Consider the following 22,679-nt stretch of genomic DNA (forward strand, 5'->3'; position numbering starts at 1 on the left):
CGCAACACAACAAATTCCCCTAACGATAAACTGATCGCGCGTTGTATTTCTGACGCAATTCAAGTAGATCGGCGGGGGGAGATTGAGGCGGACCGGGAAGATGCGGGGGACTTAGTTACGTTTTTTTGCGCTTTATTTGGTAATATTTCAAATTAATATTAATAAAATAGTATCATTAATACATTTTGGCGCCCCTATGGATGAGTGGCGCCCCTAGCATTTGCCTATTCCGCCTATGCCACGGGCCGGCACTGCACGGAGGTCTTAAATTGACAGTGCAGTAGTGAACACGCTGTCCTTAAAGGGACAGTTCACCTCTAAAATGATGTCATATTTACTCACACTATATTGTTCCAAACCTGTATTAATTTCTCGATTACAGAATTTTCAGTTTTGAGTGAAATATCCCTTTAATGTTAATACAACAACAAAAGACTCATTGCTCTTGACTGAAAAACTAATACAGTAGTTAAGAATCAGTGTATATTTTATAGTGAAGTCTATGTAGCTTTTTATTTTTACATTCATTCATTCAATTTCATACTTAAATGCTGCTGTACAGCTCTGAGCTGCCAGTGTAAATCTTTATAAATATATATTTATTTTATATTATCCAATACACTAGGAATGTGTACAAGTGCTTTTTTAAGTAAAGTTTTAAGTTTAAGTAAGACTTTTAAATTCTTTAAAGTAAAATAAAGAAAGAGTATTGCAATAAAAAAAAGTCTTTTTTCTCTTTAACCTCTTGCTGTTCCTGTCGCCTAAGAATAGAATAACAAAAAACTGATGTGACAAGCCATCAGAACCGAACCGAAAACCATGGTTAAAAACCGAGGTATGTATTGAACCGTGGACTAACTGTATTGTTGCATCCCTAGATAATACAGTGGGTTTTTTTCTTTTTATTCCATTCCAAAAATATGCAACTAATAATTTATTTGGTTCATTATATAATTTAGTTTGCAATACTTGCAATAACTGCTAGAAACAATATAGCAACACTCCATGTAAAAATTAAAGCTTTTTGATATGTAAAATCTTGTCAGATCTTATTGAAAATACTAAAATTCATGTAACAAACAGAACATCATGGATGCATGAGTGTGCACACCCCTCACCTAATACTTGTGTGAAACACCTTTTGCTTTCATACAACAACCATGTCATTTTGAATAACGGTATATCAACTTGGCACATCTTAATTTGTCATTTTTTTCCCACTCTTTCTTGCGAAAGAGCTTCAGATTGATATTAGTGGGGGCATTTTGACAGGTCCATGTTCTTTGGAAAGTCACTGTAATGCCCCATTGATGACGCCCTTGACAATAATGTACTGCACATCTGATTTGGAAATCCTTTTGTACCCCACTTCTGATTGGTACCTCTTCATAGCGAGATCCCAACACATGTCCTTTGTAAGCTCTTTGCGGTCCATGGCTTTAGCAATAAGATGTGACCAAGAAGATCCTAAGAAAATCCTACAAAAGAGCTGATTTTTATTCAGGGTTAATCAGCATCAAATGAACAGAGGATATAAATAACGAAATTTTTAGTAATGGTTTGATTAGTTTGTGATTGGCTAATTACAAAGTACCATGCCCCATTATGAAAAGGTGTGCACACTTATGTAATGAAATAATTGTATTATTTTTTTCTTAAAAGTTTCCATTTGCCTAAAAGGTGGGAAAAGATTACATGATTTAACTTGAATTATTTTTTTAATCTCAAAAACCTGTAATTTTAACAGGGTTGTGTAAACTTTTTATACCCACTGTATAACATAACTTCATGACATGAGAGAGAGAGAGCGTATATATGACGAATGTACATAACATTATATAATGTACCACTAGCCCCTGATATCGGTTCAGACTTTCTGCGGCAGGGCAAAAAAGCAAAACAAGACAAAAAAATTGTTTGCATAGGACTGAAGCAATGTGAATACCTGGTACTTTCTCTCCCAAGATCGCCTCATACAAAGCCACAAACACATTTGCATCACACTCCGAGATCCGTTCCAGCCTCAGGTTAATGTGACATTTCAACAAAACGTTGTTTGCCACGTCCACCCAATCTATACAAAAACAGCACATGAAACATTTCAAACAGTGTTTTATCAACACTTGTGCTAAACACGGTTTTAGCATCCTGCAAGCATAGCAGCATAATACAATTTACTTGAGGTTCTACACTGTGTGCAGAATTATTAGACACATTGATTTTCTGATCATATTACCAGGCACATTTTTACCAATTCCAAACCACATTAACTTTAATAACAACTATTAATTTTGTATTTAATCATTTATAAGTGATATATAATTGTTCATGAAGGCTGGAAATGAAAAACTCCTTAGGTGTGCAGAATTACTAGGCACGTTTTCTTTTGCAGGTAAAATTAGCCAAAAAAAGAGATTTAACTCTTTAAAAAAAGTATTCAATGCCCTTGAGAAAGATGCAATACTAATGCAATACTAGACATTGCAGTTAAGGCATGACCAATTGGACAGTTACCAAACTTACCAATTCACAAGATTAACGGAACGCATAGCTGATATAAAACATTGGATGACCAGTAATTTCCTGCAACTCAATTCAGAAAAAACTGAATTTTTAATTATTGGACAAAAAAAGCTCCACAAGTAGTAACCTAGAATACTGTCTAACACTTGATGGCTGCTCTGTCAAGTCCTCGTCATCAGTGAGGAACCTGGGTGTGCTCTTTGATACCAATCTTTCGTTTGAAAGCCACGTTTCTAGCATCTGTAAAATTGCATTCTACCATCTTAAAAATATATCTAAATTACAGCACATGCTCTCAATGCAAAATGCTGAACAGTTAGTTCATGCGTTCATGACAATAGATTATTGTAATGCTCTACTGGGTGGTTGCCCTGCTCGCTTAATAAACAAACTCCAGCTGGTCCAAAACTCAGCAGCTCGAGTTCTTACTAGAACCAGAAAGTATGACCATTTAAACATAGCTGCCTATTAAACATAGCATACATTTTAAAATCTTGCTTATTCCTACTTACGAAGCACTAAATGGTTTAGCTCCCCAGTACTACGGCTGATAATATCGCGATATGATAAAACACGATTTCCTAACCGCAAAGGTTGCGATTACAGTCTTGTCACGTGACATGTGAGAGTAGAGTCTCTCTCTCTCTCTCTCTAAACTGCACTCAAACTGCATTAACTCCCAATGCAGACGATGCTAGTGAAGCAGCCACGCCCAAAACTTGCGTGTCAGGGTTTGAAAGCGCGTCTCATGTATGAAACTTATCTGTACACATGACGGGCGGCATTCATAATGTTTCTACTTCATGTAATATGACAGTTCATACTGGAGTGAAGCCGTTCTCATCATGTGATTGGGGGAAACATTTCTGAGGGCGTAGTGAGCTTGTGCCAGGGGCGCGGATAGTGAGCCGTTGGAAGTGCCATCCTACGTCACGATGTACCACAACGTCCAATAGGAAAATTCAACTGCAGTAGCCACCGTTCAACCTTAAGAGGGCAGCACTTTGGCGGTTTTACACCATATTTTATAGAATTAAAACACTTTATACTCAAATGTCAAAACATTTACTCGAATCAATGAACAGCGTTAATAATAAAGCCCCAGTATTACAGATCATTAACTAAAAAAAGTTGGTTTAGGGTTTAGTTACCCTTTAAGAACCACTTTTCCTGGCTCGGAGCTGGGGCTTTGGGTGTGGAAACACAAATAACCGATTTGAAACTAGGCTCTGGCTCCGATCTAGCTCTAGCACTGCCTTGGTGGAAAAGGGGTATCACACGCACCATAAAATAATATTTCATAACGTTCGAAAATTGCAATGACATTCGCAGGCTTCTTTGCACAGGATATGCGCTGTGAGAAACTTTGCTTGATGTCACGCGTACAGTGTGTGTTCTTGCCCGCCGGTATTTTCCTTACAAATGCTCAACGAAGGCTTCATTCATGTTGTTAGGAATATTATTAAAAATAAGAAACTCACTGACAGAAGGCTTTCCATTTCAAATGCTCACGCGGCGCTTTGTGAAGAGTGCTTGCGAGCAAGCGTCTGTGTGCGTCTCAAAATGCTTTTACGACGCAAAATTCATGTAAACACCGTCAGTAACGTCTTAATGAATTAAACAGACAGGGCAAAAACATCTTATATTTCAAAAGAGATCTGTGCATTAGTGTGAATGCAGGTCTCCCGCTGTCTATGATGATGTCATCATTAATAATCAAACAAGAGTAAAGCTGAGAAAGAGAAAAATCACACAGTTCAGACACTCTTAAATACTGAAAGCACTCTTTTTTCATTGCTTGTAATATGTCTTTTTGTTCCTCTTTATGATTTACTAGCTTATGTTTTAGAGGCTATATTACTTTATATTTAAAATTATTAACAAGCAATTGTTTTAATTAAAAAGTTATAATGTGTAGTTATTTTAAAAAGCTTATAATTACATATATCATAATAAAAAACATTTTAAGTTTTTAATAAATTAATAAGATTAATTAATAAGGAAAAAGTTCAAGAATTGTTTTGGAATCGGATCATAATTAAAAGATTTCCACCATTACTATACATACAATTATGTATTGTTGAATAATACAGAAGATAAAGAGTTTAAAAAAAATAGTTGCATATTAAATAGCAATATTGGTAAAAAGAAAAAAGAAAAAAAAAAACCGGCGGTCGATCCTTTTCCTATTTAGCATCTAAACTCTGGAACAGTCTTCCTAACATTGTACGGGAAGCAGACACGTTCTGTCAGTTTAAATCTAGACTAAAAACACATCTCTTTACTATGGCATACACATAAAACACTTTTTCAATGAAATGATTGTTAGGCTGCATTAACTAGGTCAGCCGGAACAGGGAACACTTCCCATAACACCTGATGTACTCGTGACATCATCAGAAGAACGGCATCTACGCTAATGATAGTCTCTCTGTTTTATCCCGAGTTTTGGTGCAGTCAGCCGGATCCGGGCCGTATCCAGATCAGATGGTGAACCTGCGCCCAGAAATGACCAACGCATGACCCTGAAGTGTCTGCAGAGACCGTGTCAATTAGACTCCCCTGAAATTGCCTCGTCGACACGGCATCCTCAATAAACCCGTCTCCGGCGTGATGACTCCGATTGTTCGAATATTACCACAATTTAATAATTGTTAAATCGATATGTCATCCTCAATAAACCCATCTCCAGCGTGTTGCCTCCGATCCTTTGAATATTGCACTTTAATAATTATTTAATCAACACATCATATTTTTCTCCATTAGGTCACCTGATGGGGTTTTGGTTTCCTTGCCAATGTTGCCTCTGGCTTGGCTTGCTCAGTTGGGGACACTAAATTTCACTAAATTTCAACTAAATATCCAAATAAATCTAATTATTAAACTAAATTAACCATATAAACTAAATTACTGATCTAATTACTAATCTAAAGCCCACACTGTCACTGTATGATAATTGAAATGAGCTGATGACATCACCATTTTCTCCAGAACGGCTATACAGCCGAATAAATTCTGTTGCATTATTTTGCTGTTTAACACTGTAAAGCTGCTTTGAAACAATCTGCATTGTTAAAAGCTCTATATAAATAAAGTTGACTTGACTTGACAGTGAAATGCTCATTGGGTAAGGAGGGACACGTTAACTGCAAAATATTAAGGTGAAGAATTAAGTGTAAAACCATCACCATTTTCCAGAACTGCAACCTACCTGGAGTCTCCAGAAGTGCAAGGAGTCAGGATCTCAGAGACTTAAGTTATATAAAGAATCCTAAAAAAATTTACCCACACATAATAAGAATCACAAGTTGAAGTGGTGTAAATAGGCTTTATAGACAAGATAGGTTGAGAGTGACTCTTGAAGGATCAGCACCACATCCTCTTGTACCACTGTTTTGGTAGTTCATTTTTACTCCATCTCTGCAAAACAGACTTCAGGATAGGGGATAGACTACAAATTAACTCCCAAAACTTAATGCCAGATTTTGGAAGATTATTCTTCAAACAGTGGTACAAGAGGATGTTGTGTTGATACTTCAATAGTCACTCTCAACCTATCTGTCAATAAAGCATATAAAAAAAACAGTCTTTGTGTATTTTACAACACTTCAGCTTGTGATTCTTATTATCATTTTTTAATAAGATTTTTTAATAAGGTCATTTTTTCTTCGCCACTTGTTTTTGTCTGACCCTGATGACCCAATGAGAAGTATTGCATTAGTATAGTATTGCATCCTTCTCATGGGCATTTCATAATTTTTTGACTTTTCAGTCTGAGTTAAATCTCTTTTTTGGCTCATTTTATCTGTAAAAGAAAATGTGCCTAATACTTCTGCACACCTGAATATAAGGTGTTTTACATTTCCAGCCTTCAGGTACAATTATATATCACTTATAAATGATTAAATACAAAATTAAAAGTAATTATTAAGATTAATGTGGTTTGGAATTGGTAAAATGTGCCTGGAAAAAAAAATACAATCAGAAAATCAACGTGCCTAATAATTATGCACGCAGTGAAGGTCTTTTTGAAATCTTGAATTTTTTTGGCCAGAGGCAGGAATTTGCTGCATCATTAGAGTCTACATAGAGAGATATTTTGATTGTTTTTGGCGCTCTACGGCGCGCCATCCACCCTCGTCAGTTAAATGAAGAGGAAGTTAAATAAAGCTTGTTTCAATCTCTGATTAAACTGTCCGAAACGATCTGATATAACATCTACCGATTAAGTTACAAGTAACGTTATAAAAAAAATGTCCCATACTTTATCTATGCCCTGTAGTTTGACAGGCTGACATACCTTCACTAACATAAGAGTCTAATACTAAATGACAGTTTACAAACTGCCTTTTGAAAAGGTTCTTATTTGAAGATGATTTTGATAATTAAATTACACAGCCGTAACATGTAAATAATGATGTAACACTTCAAACCAGCTAGCATGCGGCTAACGTTAACAAACAAATGGTTGATATCAGCAGGCAGCAGCACAAACTCACCCCTCTCATCGGGTCCCATCGGGCAGATTTTACGCTTAAAGCCAAGTAGATGTTAAGTCACAGTCCACTGACTAAGCCAAGTAACGTTATGGTTGATCAGAACAATATAAAACAATATGCTTGCTTGAAGAAATAGAACAGCAAAAGTGGTTTAAACCTCACTGCGCTCTAATTGGCTGAGATTCCAGTGACGTATACGGATTCCCGTACGTTTCTAAACCTGATTTATTCTGTCAAAACACTCCAAAACAAACACAAGGATGTTGAAAAGCTTATACACACCCTTTCAACATCATTGTATTTGTTATTATATATTTATTTATTTATGTTTTCTTCACAAAGTTGGCTGCTGACGTAATGACCAACAACCTCTCTTAAACTCTCTTTATCCTTACACCCGTGTGCTGCATCAGTGAAAGTAGTTCCTCAAGCAGCAAATAAGTTGCGTGTTTTAGAGAAAATATAGTATCAATGTCTCATGTTTCTATTAATTTAGTACGCTATTCTTGGATCTGACGCAAATAAAAAATAATAAATGGGCAAATACTAACTAAAAACCAGTGCCTTTAATGCGCATTGGTATTTCTTGCAGCGATCAAGCGGCATTTCAGCGGCCATTTCCTCCAGGCTGTGTTGACCAACATTGGATTCATTTTCCAAATATAAAACAATAATTCATATTGTCTGACTTGCCATTACAATTTACAACATGCCTGGATATTCAGATAGAGATCGCGGCAGAGACAGGGGGTAAGCTGAGTCTTTCTTTTGTCGTGTAAGTTAATGTATTTTAACCCTGTTAAAAGTGCTGTTTTTGGCAAAATGATCTCTCATATGACTAACGTTATTTACCACTCACCTTTGTTAACCACCTTTAAACTTCATCCTTTTATTGCATCCACCCATAACATATTAGAATACTGCTATAAATAATCAACCCAAATGCATTTGGACACTTCAGACATGTTTTATTTATTTTAGTGTTGTGTTTTTTTAGGCCAGACAGGTTATACCCAGATAGCAATGAGTCGGCGGACCACCGGCGGTGATCCGGCGGCAGTAGAAGCGTCAGAATTGCGTAATCGCAAACACGTTTGACGGCGCACCGCCGGCGGCAGCCGCTTTTTAAAAGCGGCAGCCGGCTTCCTACCGCCTTCGTTCTGCCGCCGGCCCGCAGACAAACCGCCGTTCCGCCGCCTTTATACCAAACGGCGGCCCGTCGGAGGCAAACGCTATTTTCGAGCGATCTGATCTGTGTAATAATTTATATTTATTTATTTATTATTCATATATTTGTAACATGCAGTTTATGAAGGATAATGATTGAACAAACCAGACAAATTCCCATTTGGCGTTTTAATTCCACATTTTAAAGTACAGTCAATGATACAAGTCAATGATATAAATGAAATATAAATAAGATGAAATATAACAGAAAAATAAATAAGCTTAAATAGGCCTATAAATAACAAAATATAAATGAAATATAAATAAGATGAAATATAACAGAACAATAAATAAGCTTAAATAGGCCTATAAATAACAAAAAAAAATTTACTAAAGAAAAAGTAATTTAAAAAGAAGTAATTTCCACAGTGAACAGTGTGGATTGAGTGTAGCCTGATACTTCTGGCTTCTTTAGGATGATACTGGGAATGCTTTTAGGGTTCCAGTTGTCAGTGATGCTGGGGTGTCAGTAGTCAGCCTAGGTGTAAGAGGTCGGCTGTGGGTCCCTCTCAGCTGTGCGGCGTCTTTTTCCACCTTCACGGTCCGATGCTCCTTTCAGGTAACGCATAACGTTAACCTGGACAGCCTCATCAGTGGCATCCTGGGTTGCCGGGTTCTTCCGGATGGCTCCTGTAGAAAATACAGATCTGTCATTCCATTTGAATGGCATAAGGCCACAAACATCTACTTAAATATACAACAAATTTATATATATTACTTTGAATAATGGTCTTCAGGAACATGTCTCTAAAACATGCTTTATCCCCTACACCCGTCCAGGTTGTATTCATTGAAAGGTGATTAGAGAAGATACTCTGAAGCATTCGCCACACGGTTGTCTTTAGGTCCCTCCCACATTTGATTGCCAAAAACCGAAGCTGAAAATACAAAAAAGTGTTACAAATTACATATCTCTGAAGCTTCATACATAAATATAAAAATGTGACAGGCTGTGGATTCAGACTGTAGAATATGCAGTGTACAATCTTAAATTTTACTTTTTAGATTACCCTAAAGCATTATAAACAAAACCAGCACACTTACAAATCGTTCCTGGAGCTCTTTATCCTGCCTCATACTGTTGTCAAGCAACGCCAAATCTTCCTGGGTGTCTAGGGGGAGTAACAGACCCCCTGGCAGGGATAACTCTCCAACAGACACATTGGCACTGAAATGTTGCAGCATAGTGTCCATTTTGTTGTCCATGCTACGCACAACATCGCCAAACTCTCCAAGACGTCGCAGCATTAGGGTCTGATCTGCACCTACAGGGGTTCACAGAATAAAAGAATAAAGCAGTCAGTCCTGGTCCCTCAACTACTAAACTATGACATTTACATCTAGGTCTACTACATGTACAGGTGGCCCCAGTGGGAATTAAACCAACAACCACAGGTGTTGTTTGCAAGTTGTACCTGATTGCCCAGTACGAGCAAACGTCGTCAACATAGTCCCAATTTGCTTCACCTGCTCTTGAAGTGAGCCGCTGCCATCCGAAGCTACAAAATGAAAGGCATTTGGAAATTTTGGACCTATATCACAGTCAAAAAAGTCAAATTTAAGAAAGAGTGCATGTTCTCACCTGCTCGTGCATTGCCTTCCCTCAGGGCTTGGATCTCCTCCCTCAGGGCTTGGTTCTCCTCCCTCAGGGCTTGGATCTCATCCTGGGGTCTCTGGAAATCTACATAAAAAAAAAAAAAAGAATAATAAATTATAATTATAATAATAATAATATAATATATATATATATAAATAAAACAACTAAAAGGCACGATTTTCCATACTGTTAAAATGTGTACATACCTCCAGCGTTTTCACCCTTATGCTGCCAGGGTAAATTTGCTGCTGGGGGTGTAAAGCTTAGTACTTGACGAGCTGGGGGAGCAAACATAACAGCTTTAATTTCACTGCAGAAATTGCATATTCAGTAATGAAACAATAATTGAACTGTGCAAAGCTAATGGAATGTACAACACACCTCGACACCTTTCATCCAGAAACGGCTGGGGAGAGTAACCCATCAAGTGTCCTAATGAAAAACAGATTATGGATCAAAGGATTCCTCATCTTAAATACAAGCAATAGTTTCAAAGACAAAAAACATCACTTACTTGTACTCAAACTCTTGGGTCTGTGAAGTGGAGTCTGGGTTACTGGGGAGAAACCTGGTTCAGAGAAAGAGGAAACAGAAATTTGAAAATCTAACAACGTGTATAGTTTAGTGGCAGATCTCAAATCAAGCATCACAGCAATACATACTACATACCAACGCTGAAGTCTACAGATGGCTCAACATTTTCGGAAATTGATGCAACTTCTGGAGCATCGGGCAGCACTGAAACAGTGTTACTCGGAACAATGTTTTCACAGCTCAAAAGAGGTTGCCGAAACGACAGCACTGCTGGTGCATCTGGAAGACTAGACTCCTCTTCATCAGAAGAGGCTTGGGGTCTGTACTTGGAATTTGATATTCTCTTTCGCTTTCCCTTCTTGTCATCGTCTGTCGTTTCAATGCTGGAACCTGTTTGGAAGCGCACCAAATATCTCTTCGCCTCTTGCCAAGATTCTAGAACAGGGAATAATGAATGAAAGAGTCAGTTATCCACCATAAACTGACAAAGCAATTACACAGATGAAATGCAGGAAAAACAAATGCACAAGTCAGATCCATTTACCTGCTCCCTTCATGAACTTAAAGTTATGTTTCTCCCAGGTGCTGTGTGGAGGCGTGCAGCGGATGGCTAAATTGTTGCCTTTTTCTTTTTTGCGGAGGTTGAATGGGGGCCAATAGCACATGCCCTCACTGAGCCACACTTGCGGAACCACTGCAAATGGCAGATCCTCCTCATCAATAAACTGAACAATGGCAAACAGCATCTAAAATAGAAGAAAAATTAGCATAAAGTCTACATTTTTATTAATTTTCAGGCAAAATCAATAACATTACAATTCTCACCCCTTCAAAAAAGCAGTAATTTTTTATGAGTGGATCAACGGAAAACCAGCCTTTCCATCCGGACAAGGAAGAAGATAATATTTCTTCTGCACATTTGCTGTATGCGTAAAGCGGAGTGTATCTGATAGGCCCGATAAATGAAAAATGCCTAGCTTGGAGGATTCCACAGGGTAAGTAAAGAAATCGACCATGTTCCGGAACCTCTTGTAGATGACAAAAGTGTTGTCCATTTCATCAACGACGACATTCTGTATAACAACTATGTCCTTATTTTCCAACAGGACACAATTGTCTCCCTCTGAACGTTTCACAACAAAGTCTTGAAAGTAACACTCCTCATACTGCTTTTTCACAGAAAGACCGTTGAGGAGTGGTCCATGGTTGTGCTCTCTCAAGGACCTTGTTTTGGAAATGTTTGTTCTTCTGTGCTGACTTCTCTCCGACAATCGGCGAACAACCTGCTCCAATGGTTGTGTAGGCTTGCGCAACAGTTTCTTCAGGCGCCCAAGGAAGTTTTCAAATGGGAAGCATGAGATGTTATCAAGGACACCATACTTTTTGGCATCTTGGCTGAGGTGCACTAATCCATGCATGTTGTATGTCACATGTTCTTTCCCATAAAGCTTGCTGCAGTGATCAACAAAGAGAACCAATATTCTGTGTGCATAGTCTGCTAGGTCAGCACACAGGGACACATTCAGTAGGATGGTGATGCCAACTGAAAGCAGCATGAAGTTGTTGTACACTTGAATTGGTACAAGGCCTTTTAAGCTGACTGGTCCAGTGTACAAGAGGAACTGCCTGAATTCTGTAGCTTTCCAACGCTCAACATCTTCCATGGATCGTTGCTTCCTGTTGAACTCGCACGGAACATGAGGTGTGAAGGTCAGAAGTACTCTGGAGAGCTCTTTTACCATGCTGGGCGAAAATCTTGTCAGCCGCCGTCCCTTTAGCCAAAGATGCAACAACTTTCTTGTCACTCCAAGGCATACCAGATGCATATAATCCAGTGGGAACTGGGTGACCAAACCAACAGACAACGATGCCAATGGCGTTTCTCCACACTGATGACTGTCATCAGAAAGTTCGTCACGGACTGCATTGTCTAATCTTAGAGTAGCATCTGTTTGAGGAAAGGTCATCCTGTTCTCATAGTGGACCCCCTTTTGAACACACTTGTCACACCCATAATATCCACTGTGACCTTTCACATTTCTAACAAGTGCACGAGCAGGGGCGTCACAGATGAATGTTGATATTTTGAAAGGAAGTGCTCTCCCTTCAAACAGAACTCCTTCCGCTTCAAGTCGCTGTGCCTCTTCAACAAAAGGATTCAAAAAGTGAAGGCTGGTTGGCTTCTTCTTCCCATAATAGAGACCAATGACAAATGGAAGTTTGTTTTGCTGGACATTACTCACGTATTGCTCAATTAAACCAAGAACTGGCCAGAACTGGGCATTTGAGCTTTTGAAAAGTGGAAGTCCATCAACATTAACTTGCATTGAAACTGACGTCAACTTCTGCAATTCAGGAGACACTAACAACTGCAATAGTACTCCACTTTCAATTCCAGAGTGATGGTACACACCACCTGAGAGTTCTGTTGTTTTAACACAAGTCACTGTTCTCAGAAGGGTTCTTGGGTCTTTAGGAAGGGTTGGATGATCCTTGGACAAAATGGTTAAAAGCTTACCAAGTGCCACATGGGGGATCATGTTGTCAATAGCCCACCCTGCCAGTTGTGTCCTTAGGCAATCATCTTCACTATCTTCTGTGCTTGAGGAAAATTCACCAGATTCATATACCTCATCAACAGTTATTTCCTGTGCTTCAGGGGTTACTGTTTGTCCATGGCTTGTTGTGGCCATTCCATGTTCATTAACAGGAGGATTTACTTGGTCAAAGTCCGGAATAACAGCAAGTAGAGCATTGTTTGCAGCTGCAATTTCCTGTTTGTCCCTCTCAACTCCTTTCAATATTCGTCTCCTTTTAGCCCAGTAACTAGACATTGTGACTAACAATGCATTTACCTTAAAAGCCGAAACGATTGTCCAAAAGTAGGTCTCTTGGGTGAAGATAACCGTTTATGCTCTGGTCAAGGTATCTGCAAAACAATGTGAACAAAACCGCATTGTTAACGTTATATACAGAATATACAGTAGCTATGCTGTGGGGGGGGGAAACTGGTCAGGCAAATGTGGAACAGTAAAATGTATTAATTCAGTGTAGTGATTCAAGTAAACTACATTGTCCTCAAAAATAAAAAGTACAGCAGTTCAGATAAATAACTCAAGAAGAACAGTAGCAACACCGCACGTTAGCTAACACTTGCTAGCCACTATAACTACATTGTGAACTGACCTAGCAGCATGCTTGTTCGGCCTAACAGAATGATGTATATAGGTTATTTAAATGATTTTGTTTTGTTAGAAAACACCAAAAGTTATACTTAGTCTTTCTAGGTGTAAAGCGTTGGCTACCTACTGTAGCTAGTTACATTTCTAACATGTACTAGCAACATTGCTTAACCTCAGTGTGTAACATTTCTCTAAGGCAAAACAGCGCGTGTTAGCTAACACTTGCTAGCCACTCTTGCTACTGGACAAGCAGCATGTTATTTTTTCTGTGCTTCAGGGGTTACTGTTTGTCCATGGCTTGTTGTAGCCATTCCATGTTCATTAACAGGAGGATTTACTTGGTCAAAGTCCGGAATAACAGCAAGTAGAGCATCGTTTGCAGCTGCAATTTCCTGTTTGTCCATCTCAACTCCTTTCAATATTCTTCTCCTTTTAGCCCAGTAACTAGACATTGTGACTAACAATGCATTTACCTTAAAAGCCGAAACGATTGTCCAAAAGTAGGTCTCTTGGGTGAAGATAACCGTTTATGCTCTGGTCAAGGTATCTGCAAAACAATGTGAACAAAACCGCATTGTTAACGTTATATACAGAATATACAGTAGCTATGCTGTGGGGGGGGGAAACTGGTCAGGCAAATGTGGAACAGTAAAATGTATTAATTCAGTGTAGTGATTCAAGTAAACTACATTGTCCTCAAAAATAAAAAGTACAGCAGTTCAGATAAATAACTCAAGAAGAACAGTAGCAACACCGCACGTTAGCTAACACTTGCTAGCCACTATAACTACATTGTGAACTGACCTAGCAGCATGCTTGTTCGGCCTAACAGAATGATGTATATAGGTTATTTAAATGATTTTGTTTTGTTAGAAAACACCAAAAGTTATACTTAGTCTTTCTAGGTGTAAAGCGTTGGCTACCTACTGTAGCTAGTTACATTTCTAACATGTACTAGCAACATTGCTTAACCTCAGTGTGTAACATTTCTCTAAGGCAAAACAGCGCGTGTTAGCTAACACTTGCTAGCCACTCTTGCTACTGGACAAGCAGCATGTTATTTTTTCTGTGCTTCAGGGGTTACTGTTTGTCCATGGCTTGTTGTAGCCATTCCATGTTCATTAACAGGAGGATTTACTTGGTCAAAGTCCGGAATAACAGCAAGTAGAGCATCGTTTGCAGCTGCAATTTCCTGTTTGTCCATCTCAACTCCTTTCAATATTCTTCTCCTTTTAGCCCAGTAACTAGACATTGTGACTAACAATGCATTTACCTTAAAAGCCGAAACGATTGTCCAACAGTAGGTCTCTTGGGTGAAGATAACCGTTTATGCTCTAGTCAAGGTATCTGCAAAAAAATTTGAACAAAACCGCATTGTTAACGTTATATACAGAATATACAGTAGCTATGCTGTGGGGGAAAAACCTGGTCAGGCAAATGTGGAACAGTAAAATGTATTCATTCAGTGTAGTGATTCAAGTAAACTACATTGTCCTCAAACATAAAAAGTACAGCAGTTCAGATAAATAACTCAAGAAGAACAGTAGCAACACCGCACGTTAGCTAACACTTGCTAGCCACTGTAACTACATTGTGAACTGACCTAGCAGCATGCTTGTTCGGACTAACAAAATCATTTAAATAACCTATATACATCATTCTGTTTTGTTAGAAAACACCAAAAGTTATACTTAGTCTTTCTAGGTGTAAAGCTTTAGCTACCTACTGTAGCTAGTTACATTTCTAACATGTACTAGTAACATTTCTCTACGGCAAAACAGCGCGTGTTAGCTAACACTTGCTAGCCACTCTTGCTACTGGACAAGCAGCATGTAATTTTTTTCTAAGAAAACACCAAACGTTAAACTTAAGTCTTTCTAGATGTAAAGCTTTGGCTAACTTACCTACAGTAGCTAGATACATTTCAACATGACTGAACTCAGTGTGTAAAAAAGGCAAAACAGCACGTGTTAGCTAACACTGGATTGTGCACTACACTGGCAGCGTGCGTGTCGGAACAAACAAATTAAAAACAACCTACTGGTATATACATCATTCTGTTTAGTTAGAAAACAACAAGTTATTCTGATCACTCTTTGTCGTAAAGATTTCGCTATCTACTGCTGGGTCTACATTACCACATAAGGGGCAGAATTGTCCATACAAGAAGTTCAGGGACTTGTTACGTATTCGACCAAAACTAACTTAAAACACATACTGTACTCACACTCGTATAAACATATGTATCTTAGTTTCTTCCAGGCATTGAGTTTTTTTTCCCCTTCTTCTATGTAGCTTCTTCAGAAAGTTAATAGTAACATTAACAATAGGCAACTATGTAAACAAGCCTACTTTAGCTTGACCAACGTTAGTTGGGCAAGAAAATAGATGACTAAGATAAACTAAAAACTATGTAAAAAAATGAACATAATATTGCGTTACACAAAAAGGAAACATGTACTTACTTAAACGCTCGTAGTCGATGAAATTTTCTGATCTTCTCTCTTCAAATACTAAAACCGTGTGATGAGTGGACGGCCGCTGTTGGTGAATCTGTTTCATGTGAACTCACGCAGGGTAACTTCTTCCGGTTTGTCTTCCGTCTTTTTTAGGTATACTGCCCCTCTCGGCCGGTGGAGGTACTTCTCTTTTTGTTTTTATTTAAATTAGTACATTTATAGACAAGTACAATACAAAAAGTACAATGAGAGAAAAATAAAAATAATAAAGCATTGTGGTACAGTTCCGAATATGTAGAACAAAGAATAACAACAACAAATGTAACACTGTATATAAAATAAATAATAAAAATAAGAATTCTGAGATAGAAAATACTTTATAATATTAAGGCAGTCACATGAAATTGAAAAGCTTTCAGGTTTCTGTTTTTGTAAGCTTTTTGTTTTGCGACCTCATGTTTGAAAGGGTTTCAAAGTATATTGTAAAAATCAGCTTTATAAGAGGTAATATTAGAGGGCTTCTTTTGAGTTATTCTTGCTTTATGAATGTAGAATTTTTCCAAAATAATTAAATAATTAATAATATATTTTTGTTTTTCAGAAAAATATGGGTTTTGAAAAAGTAAAATGTCATGAAGTTCTAAGTTCAAATTTTTTTTATGTCTATTTTAAAGTCAGTCCAAAAAGAAATAGAAAAAGGGCAATACAAAAATAAAAGTGTTCAATATCCTAAAATTAACTTTCAAACTTTCTTAACCCTCCTATTATGCTAAAAAAGAAAAGAAAAAAGTATTACATCCATTATGGGTCAAATTGACCAACACTGTTTAAACACACTCGACATGCAAATAATCAAGTGAAAATTTAAATGTAATTTCCTAAACCTAACCTTATCATGGAATCAAGAGTCAAGAATCTGTTATAAACCCTAATGGCTTTGGAGCAAAAAAAAACTAATATTTGATATAATTCACATATAGGCTATTATGATTTTATAATCGCTTCAAATGTGAGAACTAGTTAAAATGCTGTCAGTTCCACTCTATTTCCCAACAAGCCAAACCAACGTGGCTGGTCGATTTTGAGAGTAGAAATCCTTGTATTTCAAAGCGGCTTGCCGCCAGCCGGCCGCGGTCCATTAGGCGGAGGCAACCGCCAGAGAAAATGAAGCCGGCGGCCCGCCGGCTAGTCGGCCGCGGCATCTCGCAAGAAATGGGAGTGACGTATTCGGCGGCAAACGTTTCATCACCGCCAGCGGGACGCACCTATAGCCGACAGCTTAGAGCCGGCGGCAAAAAGAAGCCGTGCCGATATTTTTTGCTATCTGGGTACAATGTGTGCGGATTCCATGTGCCACAATTCTCGCAAAATTACGAATCTATGGGGAAGGTTGTGTATATGAATTGTCATTCTACTCGTTAATGTTTTCTGTATAGTACTATGTTTGTTCATTAAAATCTTATAAGTCAAGCCTTCAATACTGCTATCAGTTGTTTTTCCTCTGCTGGTCATATTTTAAAGGGGTGGTAAACCACGATTTCAAACTTTAGCTAGCGTGTAATGTTGCTGCTTGAGCATAAACAACATCTGCTAAGTTACAAAGTTTAAAGCGAAGGGAGATATTTACTTTTAAAGAAATCAATTTCTAAGGACTAACGTTACAGCAAACGGCCGGTAGGCGACTTGTCCGCGGGGCATTAAAAAACATTAAAAGTCATTAAAGGGTAACTAAACCCTAAACCAACATTTTTTAGTTAATGATCTGTAATACTGGGGCTTTATTAATGCTGTTCATTGATTCGAGTAAATGTTTTGACATTTGAGTATAAAGTGTTTTAATTCTATAAAATATGGTGTAAAACCGCCAAAGTGCTGCCCTCTTAAGGTTGAACGGTGGCTACTGCAGTTGAATTTTCCTATTGGACGTTGTGGTACATCGTGACCAGAGCCATAGAGAGAGAGAGTTGCGACAACGGAAGTTCAAAACGCTTGATAGTCACGTGATTCATGTAGACCTCGAATAGTTCCAGGAAGTGCTTTGACGGGCAATTCAAATTGATAGTCACAGTGACAGAACTGCGCTTTTTGGTAATTAATAGTCAATAAATGCATTGATTTTCAATAATTTTATTACACATCGACATGTGTATGTAGCATGAGTATGTAGCTACAGCGATGTTGTTTTTAAAATATATATTTTTTTTAATGATGAATAATCTACACAAGCAGGCTTTAATGTACAAGTTATTTTGATTAAAATGTGCTGATCATTTAAAATCTTACTGATTAAACGTCTTACCTTTTAAAAGTGCATCACAAACGGTCTGTTCTGCTGTAACTCTATGGCGCGGCTGCTACTTCCGGGAACTATTGAGAGTCTCCGCGAGCCGCCATTGCTGTAAAAAAACCGTTCCATTGGAGTCTATGGAGTTGTCGCAACTCTCTCTCTCTCTATGGCTCTGATCGTGACGTAGGATGGTACCTCCAACGGCTCACTATCCGCGCCCCTAGCACGAGCTCACCACGCCCTCAGAAATGTTTCCCCCAATCACACGATGAGAACGGCTTCACTCCAGTATGAACTGTCATATTACATGAAGTAAACATTATGAATGAAACTCACTGATACTTGCTTTAACATTTTATTGAAGAAAATACGGTTAAATAATGCAGTTGTCAGCAGGCCTACACGTCAGGCTTTTCTTGCGATATTATTGCCGCCCGTCATGTGTACAGATAATTTTCATACATGAGACGCACTTTCAAACCCTGACACGCAAGTGGTTGCCACGGACGCAGATAGATTAGGTCAGTTCTCTTGCGCGGCTGCTTCACTAGCATCGTCGGCATCGGGAGTTAACGCAGTTTGAGCAGCGGTTCGCATTGATAAGGCTCCGGGTTTGTGTCTGTTACAGACAATCCACCCTCCTCCACTTCAGGTGAAGGTAGGAGAAATGACCGCTCTGTTGCAACGCTGGCGTCACTCCAGTCATTCTCCATCTTTGCGACTCGCGAGTCAGACAGCTGTCAAACAATCCGTCACTGCGGGTCTTAGGTGCACACCCTCCGCTCAGCCCCGCCTTCGGTTCGGCCCCTCTGTGTCCGCCGGGCTCTGCCCACTTTTCCAGCATTTTTTGAAAATTGCCAGTGGGTGGAGTTAAGCTCTGAGCAGGGGTTTAGTTACCCTTTAAATGACTTGGAGCGCAATAAGTGGGCGTATCGTATTCAAATAACTTGACAAGTTGACGTCATCTAGTCAGAGAAAAAGCTTCGGTCTTCTAACGATTCTTAAAAATGACTCCGAGTCGACTCTTACTTTTGAAAGAAAATAACTATATATATGGTGCACTGTCATATTTCAAACTTTGCAGGATGTTTTTGTTCACTTAGATCTATGTTACACACTACATGAAAGGTAAATTTCAAAATTCCATGATAGGTGCTCTTTAAAACTAACTGTTCGTGATCCAACTTCATATCCAGAACATGTAAGTATCGCACTATTTGTGAATGTTTGCAAATTGCCTTTCTGAATGTGCTTTTTAGCACGTTGTTCAGCTAATGTGGCCAAAGTTACCATTGTATCTGACTGTAATCACAGAGACCCGAGCTATGTTGTTATTTTTATTTTTAAGAAGTGAAGTATAAAGTTGCAGTTATGAATTATACATAAGGTAAGCTTTTGGGGGGTTAAAAATAAAAAATAACACACACTATATTGCCAAAAGTATTGGGATACCCCTCCAAATCATTGAATTCCGGTGTTCCAATCACTTCCATGGCCACAGGTGTATCAATCACCTAGGCATGCAACCTGCTTCTACAAACAATTGTGAAAGAATGGATCGTTCTCAGGTGCTCAGTGAATTCAAGCATGCTACCGTGATAGGTTGCCACCTGTGCAGTAAGTCCAGTTGTGAAATTTCTTCTCTACTAAATATTCCACGGCCAACTGTTAGTGATATTATAACAAAGAGGAAGCAACTCTGCCACAAAATGGTAGGCCACGTAAAATCACAGAGCGCGGGGTCAACACATGCTGAGGCGCACAGTGTGTAGAAGTCGCCAACTTTCTGCAGAGTCAATAGCTACAGACATCCAAAAATCATGTGGACTTAAGATTAACTCAAACACAGTGCGTAGAGATCTTCATGGAATGGGTTTCCATGGCCGAGCAGCTGCTTCCAAGACTACATCACCAAGTGCAATGCAAAGCGTCGGATGCAGTGGTGTAAAGCACACCGCCACTGGACTCTAGAGCAGTGGAGCAGGGCTCAACATAAAAAAAATTCCCACTGGCCCCTGGGGCCAGTAGATCAGAGTTTTGCTGGCCCCTTCTATATTTTTATTGGCCCTGAAAGAAATATAAGGAAAACTTTTCCATTAAGCTGTATGTATTGTATACATTAGGATTAATCAATACAGCAAATGGAGTACATGAATTAAGAGCTAGAGAGCCCCTTGAGACATGCAAAAATAACCAAATTGTCATTGTAACTATGAATTTTTTATTGCCTGACCAGTAATGTTAGCACTGTGTTTGCCTATATAATGTGTATCTTTGTTAATTGTTTATCTTTTGTTTTATATTTATATATATATATATATATATATATTAGGGGTGTAACGGTTCGTGTATTCGTACCGAACGGTTCACGGGGTGAGTTCCAAATGGAATCAGTATTCCCTATTTGATCATCCCTATGTGAGCAGGACACACGTGTACCGTATGTAGCAGTTTGGAATGCACTTGGCAAAGGGAGCGGCGTAAATTCCTCATTATCTTCAGCTGGGATGTTCCGGTGACAACGCAGCACAGTGTCCGTCAGCAGATCAGGGTTGCCAGATATTCACAACAAAACCCGCCCAATCGCTACTCAAAACTAGCCCAAAACAAGCCCAGTCTCATTTCAGTGGGGGTTTTTTGGTAAAAATCTCTTATGGGGGGTAAAATATATGTCTTTTTGGCAGGGTTTCCTGCTGAAATACGCATTCCCGGTGCTAAATATCACACAATTGGGGTCGCTTCAACCTGCGGACATGTATGAACTTGGCAACACTGCAGCAGATGTCGCAGTTTTATCTGCATCATTTTCTTTTTTTTAGCCTAACTGTTGCAAATAAAAATAAACATTTTTTATTTTAAAATGTTTATAAAAATATGCTTTGTAATACTGTATATAAAAAGTAATATAACTCTTAAAAATATGAATTGTATATTTATTTATGCTGGCGCTGCATTGTCACGGGAACATCCCAGCTGAAGATAATGAGGAAATTACGCCGCTCCCTTTGCCAAGTGCATTCCAAACTGCTACATACGGCACACGCGTGTCCTGCTCACATAGGGATGATCAAATAGGGAATACTGATTCCCGTGTCCTGCTCACATAGGGATGATCAAATAGGGAATACTGATTCCATTTGGAACTCACCCCGTGAACCGTTCGGTACGAATACGCGAACCGTTACACCCCTAATATATATATATAATATAACTAAGATAAACAATTAACAAAGATACACATTATATAAGATATTTTTGGCTTCATTTAGCCGTAGTCACGTGACAGGTGTTTTGAATCACGCTTCGGATTGTTCGACTCGAAACATCTGTGCTTCGGATCGCGCAAAGCTTCGGATTCTACAGTTTTGCGTCAGCCATCCCTGACGTGCACATGAAACCGAAAGTATAATTTACTCGTCTCGTCTCGGTCTGTTTCGGAGCGCGCACGCTGCCTTTGGAATGACGTCAAAATTCACTCATGACACAAGTCAAGCACTCGCACTCTGGATCTATCATTTATGAGCAAAGTTACAGTGATATATTAGCTTGCTAGTTGAGTAAGTTACCTTCGACATGCTACATCGGTGAGGTACTGAGAGCCAACGTCTTCGCGATTCTGTATGACGGTATGACATTTGTTTTGCCTTTGGGCAATTAAATAATATCTATCATTAGCCATTGGCTAATACATTTTCAGATTTTATTCGCCCAGTGTGTGTGTGATGCTAAGAATATTACCATAGATATATTTTTACTCGCTGAACACTCTGAATGAGCGCTTGAGAGTTTCGCTCTCGTCAAGGGATCTATACTATTTCAAATCACCTCATCTGACGTACCATAAACTCTAGTGTGAAGAACTCTGTCGCTTTGCTGAGCGCGTTTCTCACACACGCGCGAGAGAGTCTTATGGTGCGTTCACACCGGACGCGATTCGCGCAAGTGATTTACATGTTAAGTCAATGCAGAGACGCGAAATGGCATTCTGCGGCGCGATTCGCGCGATTGAGGCGGTGCGAAGGACGCGAATTGAGCGTTTTGAACGCGAATTGAGCGTTTTGAACGCGCGATTCGCGCGAAACGCTCAAGTTGAAAAATCTGAACTTTGGCGGATATTTCGCGCCGCGTTAACCAATCAGAAGCTTGCTCTAGTAGTGACAACAATGAGGAGAAAATCTGTATATTAATATCTGGTTCAGACAATATGATTATCACTGTGATAACATTAAATGACATGAAACACAACCCAGTCTCTTTTTGTTAAATGCAAGTTTATGTATGATCAATAATACAAAAGTATAAGTAATGTATAACAAGCTATACATGAAATAAAGCAAACAATGCAGTCAAACATTCAAAGTCAGTGCTAGT

General features: G+C 38.8%; 3 protein-coding genes across 4 annotated transcripts in view; 1 reads left to right on the plus strand and 2 right to left on the minus strand.

Annotated features, from left to right (window-relative positions):
- LOC307140903 (centrosomal protein of 95 kDa-like) overlaps positions 1 to 7,211 on the minus strand; it is a 194,869-nt gene extending 187,658 nt beyond the window's left edge. Inside the window, exons 1-2 of the mRNA XM_079840692.1 lie at positions 7,023 to 7,211; positions 1,946 to 2,074 (exon numbers count right to left, since the gene is read on the minus strand). Coding sequence (XP_079696818.1) covers positions 1,946 to 2,074; positions 7,023 to 7,041 — 148 coding nt within the window. The 5' untranslated portion in view covers positions 7,042 to 7,211. The remainder of the gene's footprint in view (positions 1 to 1,945; positions 2,075 to 7,022) is intronic.
- Positions 7,212 to 7,610: 399 nt separating this feature from the next.
- LOC307140905 (putative ATP-dependent RNA helicase DDX5) overlaps positions 7,611 to 22,679 on the plus strand; it is a 91,329-nt gene continuing 76,260 nt past the window's right edge. Inside the window, exon 1 of the mRNA XM_079840695.1 lies at positions 7,611 to 7,772. Within this exon, the coding sequence (XP_079696821.1) occupies positions 7,732 to 7,772 (41 nt within the window). The 5' untranslated portion in view covers positions 7,611 to 7,731. The remainder of the gene's footprint in view (positions 7,773 to 22,679) is intronic.
- On the minus strand, positions 8,366 to 16,141 carry LOC307140908 (uncharacterized protein). Of its 2 annotated transcripts, XM_079840699.1 has the most exons (14): positions 16,028 to 16,141; positions 14,836 to 14,909; positions 14,036 to 14,109; positions 13,236 to 13,309; positions 10,925 to 11,126; positions 10,516 to 10,815; positions 10,361 to 10,414; positions 10,228 to 10,278; positions 10,053 to 10,124; positions 9,832 to 9,930; positions 9,665 to 9,748; positions 9,294 to 9,514; positions 8,968 to 9,127; positions 8,366 to 8,879 (listed from the first exon to the last, which is right to left on the minus strand). In XM_079840699.1, exons 5-14 carry the CDS (start codon positions 11,124 to 11,126, stop codon positions 8,728 to 8,730), a joined length of 1,395 nt encoding a protein of 464 aa, XP_079696825.1. In that variant the 5' UTR covers positions 13,236 to 13,309; positions 14,036 to 14,109; positions 14,836 to 14,909; positions 16,028 to 16,141; the 3' UTR covers positions 8,366 to 8,727. The 2 variants fall into 2 exon arrangements, with proteins under 2 accessions (XP_079696825.1, XP_079696826.1); XM_079840700.1 differs by lacking the exons at positions 14,036 to 14,109; positions 16,028 to 16,141 and having other exon boundaries at positions 14,836 to 14,888.

Source organism: Gobio gobio (assembly GCF_949357685.1).
Source record: "Gobio gobio genome assembly, chromosome: 17".
Lineage (NCBI taxonomy): Eukaryota > Metazoa > Chordata > Actinopteri > Cypriniformes > Gobionidae > Gobio > Gobio gobio.

What these genes read in the sequence shown, in the direction of transcription:
- LOC307140908 (XM_079840699.1), bottom strand. Translation starts at nt 11,126, where the DNA reads ATGCTGTTTGCCATTGTTCAGTTTATTGATGAGGAGGATCTGCCATTT. An exon ending in TAAGTTCATGAAGGGAGCAG is followed by an intron (nt 10,816 to 10,924) that starts GTAAATGGATCT and finishes TCCCTGTTCTAG; the next exon opens with AATCTTGGCAAGAGGCGAAG. An exon ending in TGCTCGTACTGGGCAATCAG is followed by an intron (nt 9,515 to 9,664) that starts GTACAACTTGCA and finishes GAACCCCTGTAG; the next exon opens with GTGCAGATCAGACCCTAATG.